At 49.1% G+C, this 9,218-nt stretch overlaps 1 protein-coding gene across 2 annotated transcripts; it reads left to right on the top strand.

Annotated features, from left to right (window-relative positions):
- Window positions 1-29: 29 nt before the first annotated feature.
- On the top strand, window positions 30-7,726 carry ZBTB2 (zinc finger and BTB domain containing 2; the record flags this gene model as incomplete). 2 transcript variants are annotated; one of them, XM_080585903.1, is made up of 3 exons in its annotated part: window positions 30-429; window positions 2,621-2,804; window positions 4,671-7,726. In XM_080585903.1, the coding sequence occupies 2 exons, from the start codon at window positions 2,632-2,634 to the stop codon at window positions 6,031-6,033; spliced, it is 1,536 nt and encodes a 511-aa protein (XP_080442029.1). In that variant the 3' UTR covers window positions 6,034-7,726. The 2 variants fall into 2 exon arrangements, with proteins under 2 accessions (XP_080442029.1, XP_080442028.1); XM_080585902.1 differs by lacking the exon at window positions 30-429 and having other exon boundaries at window positions 2,599-2,804.
- Window positions 7,727-9,218: the final 1,492 nt, after the last annotated feature.

The following is a 9,218-nucleotide window of genomic DNA, read 5'->3' as shown; positions in this document are numbered from 1 at the left end:
TCCCGCAGGCGGAGCTGAGGGGGGGGGGGGGGGGTGCGCACACCCCCCCCCCCCCCCCCCCGCCACCCCCGGCGGGGCCCGGCGAGCCGGGGCGGGCGGCGGCGGGGCCGGTCCCGGCGGGGAGGAGGGCGGGGCGGGAGGGGGCTGGGTGGCGGCTGCTGCTGCCGCTGCTGGTGCTGGTGCTGCCGCCACAGCGCTCGCCGCCTCCCCTCCCCCCCGGCGGGGGCTCCTCGCTGCAGCCTCTGTGCTCCGCTCTCGGTCATGTGACCCTAACGTAACCGGACAGGAAAAGCCGCCGCCGCCGCCGCCGCGCTGACTCCGTTGTTGCCGCCGCCGCCGCCGCCGCCGCTGCTGCCGCCGCCGCCGCCGGGAGCCGAGACCACGGCGGCGGCACCAGGCGCCTCGGCCGCCCGCGCCCCGCACCCGCAGGTGAGCGCCGCCCGCCCGCCCGCACGTGGGGCCCGGCCCCGCCGCACCGGGCCCGCACCGACGGCGGCGGCGGAGGGATGGGGGGGGGGAGGGGGGGAGGCGGCGGGGCCCTACCGAGCGCTGTGCGGGTTCGGCGGGGGGGGGGGGGCGCTGAGGGGGAACGGGCCGCGCCTGGCGCCGCCGCCTGACGAACCGGGCCGGGCCGGGCGGCTCCATCCGGGACACGGCCCCGGGATGGGCCCGAGGGGAGGGTGAGGGGTGAGGGGGGGGGGTAACGGGGGGAAGGTGGGGGGAGGGGTGAGGGGGGGGTGCCGGTGCCTCCCGCCGCGGGGCCGGGCCCGGCCGGTTGGGGCCCGCTCGCACGCGCCCGCCCTCCCGCCCCGCGCGGGGCGGCCCCCCCCGGCCGGCGGCATCCGGCGCGGGGAAGGAAGGGCGGGGGAGGGGAGGGAGGGGGGAGGGAGGGGGGAGGGGGCGGCCCCGCCTGTCTCCGGCTCCTCGGCAGGGGCGGGCCCGGCCCCAGCGGCGGCGGCTGCCGCGGCGGTTCCCGTCTCGCGCGCGCTGCGTCTCGCGCCGTCGCCGTCCGTCCGTGCGCGTGGCGTGCGCGGGAAGGGGGGGGGGGAGCGAAGGGAGGGGGGGGGGAGGTGGAGGAGAGGGGCGGGGCTCAGCCAGTGAGAGCGCCGCGCGGCCGCCCGGCCTTCCGCCCCGCCGGCCAATGGGAGCGCGCCGCCCGCTGTGTGCCACAGGGCGCGGGCGGCACGGGGACGGGGGGGGGGACGGGGGGGGGAGAGGGCGGCCCGCAGGCCACGCCCACGCGGCCGCCGGAGGCTGCCCCGCAGCGCGCGCGCGCACGGCGGGAGCGGGAGGGAGCGGGCGGGGCGCGCGCCGCGGGGCCCGTTTGCCCTCGGCCCCGCGCCTGTAACGGCCGCGGCGCGTCACGGCGGGACGGGGCCGAGCCCAACGGCCGCAAACGGCCCGCGAGGGTCCGCATGGAGCCCCCCGCCGGGTTAAACGCCGATAAACGGGGCTTCTGGTACCGCTGACGGAGCCGGCGTGCCCCTCCGGGGGGGCAGGCGGGGTTCTGGCACGTTACTTTTCATAATCGTTAAACATGACTGTCCGGGCATCGATGAGGGAGGACCTGAAGGAAGCTAGATCCCGATTTTTTTTTCCTATCAAGTGTATTGACCAAGAAAATAATCATCGCTACCCGGAACGGGCAGCCCTTCTTTCGCCCTCCAGCAGGCAGAAGTACTCCTAAGCGTACTTCCCTATGTGCAATACACCTTTGTCCTCTTTCCTAACAAGAAAAATAAAAAAAGAATCACTCCTAACATACTAAAGAAACAATCAGTTTGTACTTCACCCAAAATCTTGGTAACTTCCTCTTAAACCCAAGGGAAAAAAAACTTTCTGTAATTCTGCTGTTGTTGATCCATTTTCCACCACGTCTTCATTTTGTGTTTGTGGAGCATCTCCACTGTTCGGGGCACATGCTCCGTGCCCTGCGCCCAGTGTTTGCGTTGACCCGCGCCGTGCTGTTTCACCTGGCTGTGCACAGAACTGCGTTAGTTACTGCGTGCTGTCACTTTGCCCACAGCTCCGTTTGTTTTGGTTAAGTTTATATCCACTTGTTGATTGTCGCGGCCATATATGCATCCGTCCAACCATATGTAACTCTCCTAATGTGTTTCCCTGGCTGTTTTTTTCCCAAAGTTGTCAATTCTTGCTTCCAAAGCTGCCCTCGAACCCTTGAGAGAAGGTTGCCACTCTGAGTATAATTGCCCTGCCGCACACAGCCTGTAGGAGAATGCAGCAGGTGAGGCTGCACAAGTCCTGGTTTAGGCTGGCTGAGGTTGGTGCCACGTTTCACTGGTGCTTGCCCGGTGTTGCACGGGTTCCCATTGATGGATGGAGCCATACACATCACCCCCCGGCGTTCCTGCTTTGGGGGACAAAGTAGGAATTTCCCAGGAGAGAGCAAATCACTTGCACCTTTGTGAATTGCGTTGTGTGTCATGAAACAGCGGTCCTTGCCTGCGTGCGAGGTGTCATTGCTGTCGTAGTTTGGGGTTAAGAGGTGTTACGGATGCAAGGCGTACAGATATTAGAGGAAAATAACTGTGGAGAGGGATCTACTGTTGCATCTGTATATCTACTGTTAAGTTTTACATGAAAGTCGTTTGCTTTTCAGAGTGTAAAAAAATGGATTTGGCCAACCATGGACTTATTCTGCTGCAGCAACTAAATGCTCAGAGAGAGTTTGGTTTCCTGTGTGACTGCACGGTTGCAATCGGTGATGTCTACTTCAAGGCACACAAGTCGGTCCTTGCTTCTTTCTCCAACTACTTCAAGATGCTCTTCGTTCATCAAACCAGGTAACTACGGAAAGGCTGACTTGACTGTTAAGATGTTGCTCAGTTAGCTGTTGTAGGGAGGTCTAGCAACGTCTTGAAACCTGAAATGTTCTTTTTGCTTCTTGCTGTGACGTAGTGAATGGTATCTGATCATATGTGCAGACTAGAATCTCAGTTTAAAAGTGTCAAAGTTGAACATGAAGTCCATTAACATTAATGTTATAATTCAGTGAATATTCTTCATCCTTAAAAAGTATAGGACGCCTGGAATTGAGTATTTAAAGGCTTCTGTCTTCACCGTTGCACTTCTCTTCCTCCACTCCCTATATTCTACACAGTCTTGGCAGTATTCTTGACATTGCCATAACATTATAAGCAACCCAGTAAGTATCTACTAGGAGATTTTGAGAAATGGACATGTAAAATAGGGTAGTATGTTTCATGGTTTTCTTTAAATCAGTTAAATAATAAATAAATATAAAATAAGGGTTGAGTTGAGTTTTGGGGGCAGGAAGGGCTGTTTTGTTGGCTCGTTTGTTTCTTTCTTTTTGGGGGGGAGGGGACAGCTGAACAGAGAAGGCATTAACAAGATGAGTTATGAGACTGTTTTAAAGATTTTTGAGGAATTCTCTTTTTCCCGATTATTTGAACTGTATCAAAAAGTTTAAGTGAGCAAAACTCTTGGCTCTGGCTAATAGTCTTTGTCCAAAGGTAAATAAACATCAAGGAGAGAAGTACGTTGCACTTCTGAGACAGAACTGTAGCAGGTGTATCAGTCTTGATGCTCTGTCAGGAGCATACAGTCATCTTTGGAGGACAGCACTGCACAGTTTATTTTGAGTAATACAGCTGAGTTCAGACGCAGTCAGAGGGAGCTCAAGAAGGGTACACCTCAAGAAAAGAAAGAATTGGCTATAATTTCCTCCTCAGCTTGGTAGCCTGCCGTGGTCAGAGCGTTCAGACCGCAGTGCAGTCATGTCCACTTCTGGATTTGTCTTTTATTTAACATATGCTTAATGTAAGAGCTGTGAATAACTGAAAAACAATCAGAATCCCAGATCCTCTCCTTTTGCAAAGCGGCCTAACCGAGATATTCCTGATTTCCTTTCTTGTTCTGTGAACCTCACCTTTCCATCTTCACAGAGATCCAGCTGGAGGGCTAGGGGGTGTTTCAGTCCAGAGCATCCTAATGGGTGATGGACGCAGAGAGCGTGATCCAGCTGGAGGATGTTGGTTTCAACCCGTTGGTGTTGGTTTCAATCCCGTTAGGCTGAAGAGGGCATCGCAACCAATGTGCCTCACTTAATTGAACACTAACCAGGGGACTGTTAGCGCTGACCGAGCATACTGCTGGTGCTACCTTTCCTTCCTCCCTGTTCGGGAAAGAAGCTACTGTTCTCTTGATAAAGAGTCTGGCCTTCACGGGTTGGATATGCTCGGGCTACACCTTTTTCATCAGATCCTCAGGGAATTCACACCCTGTCCTGCATGTTTCTGGGTCATAGTGCAGCTCAGAGGAGGTGATACCACACGTTGGCAGAACTGTTACTGTAAACACTAGTAAGACGTAGAAGCCAAACAGGTAAGTGCCAGATGAGTTTTAGGTGTTTTCAGGGCCAAGAACTGAGAAAAGTTTAAAGGGCTGTGAATTCATACTCCAGTGCTAGCAAGTCTTAATTTGGCTGCAGACATGTTTGAATCCAATTTAAAAAAGGGGGGGAAATATCTTCAGAATTTATGAAATATATTGATGTCTGTGACATCAAGTCTGTCATACAACAGCAATTTAGAAAGGTGCATATTGCTTTGGGACAGCTTTATCTTTATCTAGATCTGGTTGAAAACATTTCCCTTATCTGTTACTGATCATTTTGTTTCACCTTTCAGTGAATGTGTCCGTTTGAAAGCGACTGACATACAGCCAGATATCTTCAGTTATCTCTTGCATCTGATGTACACCGGGAAGATGGCACCGCAACTCATTGACCCAGTTCGACTAGAACAAGGAATAAAGTTTTTGCATGCCTATCCACTCATTCAGGAGGCCAGCCTTGCGAGTCAGGGAACTTTTTCTCACCCGGATCAAGTGTTTCCATTAGCATCTTCATTATATGGCATTCAGATTGCAGATCACCAGATAAGACATCCCACTAAGGTTACATCAGCAACTGACAAACTCGGGAGAGAACCAAGGCCACAGACTTCACGGATGACCCAAGAGCAGGTTTCGGAAGGCTCACAGCTCTCGCAGTTAGCTACAACTATGCCACAAGTGACCCGGACAAATATGACCACTTCTGACCCCTTGCCATCATCTTTATCCCCAGAATTGGTATCCGCTGCTGGTAATAATTCACCTGCAGGAGAAGAGGCCAACATGGAAGCATCTTCTTCGGATGAACAGCCTACTTCACTCACAATAGCACACGTCAAGCCAAGCATTATGAAAAGGAACGGGAGCTTCCCAAAATACTATGCCTGCCACCTCTGCGGTCGACGGTTCAACTTGCGCAGTAGTTTGCGTGAGCACCTGCAGATCCACACAGGAGTTCCCTTCACATCGAGCCAGCAGGGAGAAAGTAATATTTCTTTGTCTCTCTGTAACAACACAGCTGAAAAAGATGCCATGGAAGTGCCTGAAGCCGGGATGATTAGTGACAGTGAGCTGCAGCAGATCTCAGACTCTCCAATAATTGATGGGCAGCAGCAATCAGAGACACCGCCCCCCTCGGATATCGCAGACATAGACAACTTGGAGCAGGCAGATCAAGAGAGGGAAGTAAAAAGACGGAAATACGAATGTTCCATCTGTGGGCGCAAATTTATTCAGAAAAGCCACTGGAGGGAGCACATGTACATACACACTGGCAAACCCTTCAAGTGCAGCACTTGTGACAAAAGCTTTTGTAGGGCTAACCAGGCTGCCAGACATGTGTGCCTAAACCAGAGCATGGACACGTACACGATGGTGGACAAACAGACTCTGGAACTCTGTACTTTTGAGGAAGGCAGTCAAATGGACAACATGCTAGTACAGACCAACAAGCCCTACAAATGTAATTTGTGTGACAAAACATTTTCAACTCCCAATGAAGTAGTCAAACATTCGTGCCAAAATCAAAACTCTGTCTTTACGCTAGAAGAAGATCGCTCCATTCTGCTAGGTGGTGGGGACACAGAAGCCACAGAGACTGATAACGCAGTGTTAGCCTCCATCAAAAAGGAGCAGGAAGCAGTGTTGTTAGACTGAATGTGAAACCTATATCAATTTTTTAAAGTTTCTTTACTCATTTTTATTAAATCAACCCTCCCTCCCCCCCCCTCCACCTCACTTACCCCTGCCATCTTTTCCACCAGCCTCCTTCCCACCCGTTGTCTTCAGCAACCAGAACTGTACTGGCACATTAGGAAATGGGACGTTGCCTCTCCCACCGAAACAAACAAAAAGCTCTCGCGTCGATCCGCAACATAATTGATTTTAATACAAAGGAACATGTGAAAAATAATCCAGCTAACTAAGTCGATAGTATTAGTTAATCCAAATTTAATAGATTTTAAACAAAATTTAGATTGCTTAAAAGTGTATTTAGATACGATGATGAACGTAATGAGAAACAGAGTATCAGTTTGGTAAGCAAAGAGTATATATATAGTTTCCCCGGTAAAAGGCATTTTGAGAAAATCTGGCAAATTTAACACCATGCTTTTTAGAACTCCACATGCAAGTTGATTAAGATTATATCTTGAAACCCTCAGACTTTTTTCTCAATGAACGCAAAAATTGTTCATTGAGTTAAAAATCGCTGCGGGTATTGGGTTTCTTTTAGCCTTACGTTTTCCTTCAAGTATGCCTTTGGGTATCTGTTTCAGGTAGCATGATTGATTCAAGCAAAGCAGCTACGAAGTCAAATTTTGACTTAAGTAGCTGAAATAATAATGTGATGGCAATCTTTATATATATATATATATAAAAGTACTGTATATGTATAAAGATTTATATATATATGGAAAGTGTTTGTGTGTATATTTGATACAGGTAAATAAATGCACACATCCTTTTTAAGCAACTGGCCGTCTGCTCTCAGATTCAGCCTAGAAAGTATTTTAGTTGTTTGACAAGACTAGTTATTGCACAGGTTATTTTGAATCAAATTTAAAAATGTCCTCAGCTGTGTGCATTTTTATTCGCCTGTAGAACAGAAGCTGTTAGGTAAGTGTTGTCACCCAAGATGCAAAGGAAACTGGAGAAGTGACATCCTGGTGAGCACAGTACCATCATCGGTGCAGCACATGCATGTGTTGTTAGCTATAGTTTCGAGTCATTCTGGATGAAAGGAGAGGGAAAAACTGTATTTATTGCCTTACTCAGGCAAGGAATGCCCGTGGTTTCATTTGGTCTAATTGCATGAGTTAAGATGAAGAAAAAGTGGTGCAGAGCCATTCTAGCAACAGGGGATCATGGTTGTTTTAAAGCGAATCTGTAGTGTCGACTGGCAAATTCTGCTCTTTGAGAGTCCCTTTATTTTCAAAGCCAAGACAAAGTCTGCAAAAACTGAAAGGATGAATTCTGTAGTTTTAGTTACTGCTGATGATAGCACTGCATCTTTGTGTTAAAAAATCAAGTTGCTGATTCTTATTATTTTATATTAAAGTGCCCGGATTTTTTGCTGGTAGCCTCAAAACCTAAACTGACAGCAAGAAGGAAGCCCGCCTAGCAATTACTGGGCCGCCTTCTGGCATAAAGGACAGAATTAAGTGCCCCATCGTAAATGGAGACACTGGGTGTTCGGGGGGGAGGGGTGGGAGAGGGCAAGTCACAAACCACAGCTCTTCTCTGTGTATACATTTAAACTGAATATCATCTTTTTGTGTATAGTTAAGTTCTCAGATTTGTAAGTTTTTATACATCATTTCATTGAATAAAAACTGAATTAAATGGGATATGATTTATTGAGTTGCAGGTGAAAGGTTATTGGTTCTTTCGATCTTGCTGAAAGAATTCGTACTGGGTCAGTTTAAAAGCCAAGCAATGTATTCTGTATATCAGACTAAAACCTCCTTCATGCATATGAACAAATAGCTTACTAAAGCCTAAAACAGTGAATTTAGCACAAAGGGTCCCTACCTATTCATATCTCAAGTTTTTTATTATAATGTGACAATTATTGTAAAGTTTATTGTAAGTGGCGTTGAGTTTATTATGTCTTCTATTAGCCTAGTAGGTCTAAAATCATTTGATTTTACATCAAGGTATAAAAGTATTTTGAGGTAAAAATACAACATCTTACACAATTATTTTAGTGTTGCCCATTTTAAAACTTTTTTTAGGATCTTTATCTACCAATGTAATTTCTTTAAATGTGTTTTTTGTTTCATCTCACTTACTCTGAAATGCTCTCAGAGCAGGGGGGAGAAAAAAAAAAAAAAAAGAATAAATCTTTCCTTATTGAGGATATGGTCAGGGTTTTGAGGTAGCTGTGGTTTATGGGATAGTCACAAGTTCATTTCCAAAATGACTACTACTGCTGAGTGTTGCCACCTCAGCTGTTAGTTACTACATATTCAGATGATCTTTCAAGAGCTCCAGGTCAGCTCCTATGCAAAGTACAAGGGTTTAGCTCAACTCCCCCAGGGGCAAGTTGTAGCAGGAATAGATGCACGGCCACACCATTTTTTGAGACGTTCATCAGCCCCCGGTCCTTACCTTATTCCTGCTCTCGCCTCTCTTTCTCTGTCATTTGGAGAACATGATGTTTGCTTGGTTACATGTCAAATGGCCCCAACGAACTGGTCTGGAAATAATGAGTCTGAAAAAAAAAAGGCTGTTTTTTCTGTCAAATCCCATTTGAGCTCTGCAGAGGGTTTCAGATGGCTTGTGGGTGGTGCAAGGGCAGAACTGAGCAGGGAGGAGGAGCACCAAAACCAGCGGTGCTGCTGGCAATGTGCGGGGCGAGGAGGGCAGGGTGGGCAGCGTCCCCACCAGCCGGGGCCCTGCCAGAAAGAAGGGTGACGTGGGGCAGGGAGCTGCCAGGGCAAGAAGCTGGCAGTGACAGCCCTGCTGCTGCAAGCCACGGGAAGCTGCAGGCTCAGCAGAGAGCTTTCACCTGTTACTATCTGTTCTTAAGAAACAACGCTGTCTGGTAAAGGGAAAAAAAAAAAAAAAAAACGCAATAAAGAGATGATTATTTTTCTATCTGTTCAGCTGTTAGAATGGTTTATTGCGAATACTCCTTATTGCGTGGTGCTCCAGAGTGGTGTTTAAATCCTTGCTTCTCACTGCTTGGGCAGTGTACCTCTACTCATGAGTTAGGAACGTTACAAAAGGCAGGATCACAATATTCTGATTAAAAACATATATATACTTCTTAAGTTATTAACAGCTGAAATGAGAATTTGGGTATTTACAGCACAATTGCATTTTTGTCCCAGCTTCTT

The sequence above is a fragment of the Anser brachyrhynchus genome (genome assembly GCF_964034855.1).
Source record: "Anser brachyrhynchus genome assembly, chromosome: 3".
NCBI lineage: Eukaryota > Metazoa > Chordata > Aves > Anseriformes > Anatidae > Anser > Anser brachyrhynchus.
This window is presented reverse-complemented; position numbering and strand designations above follow the sequence as displayed.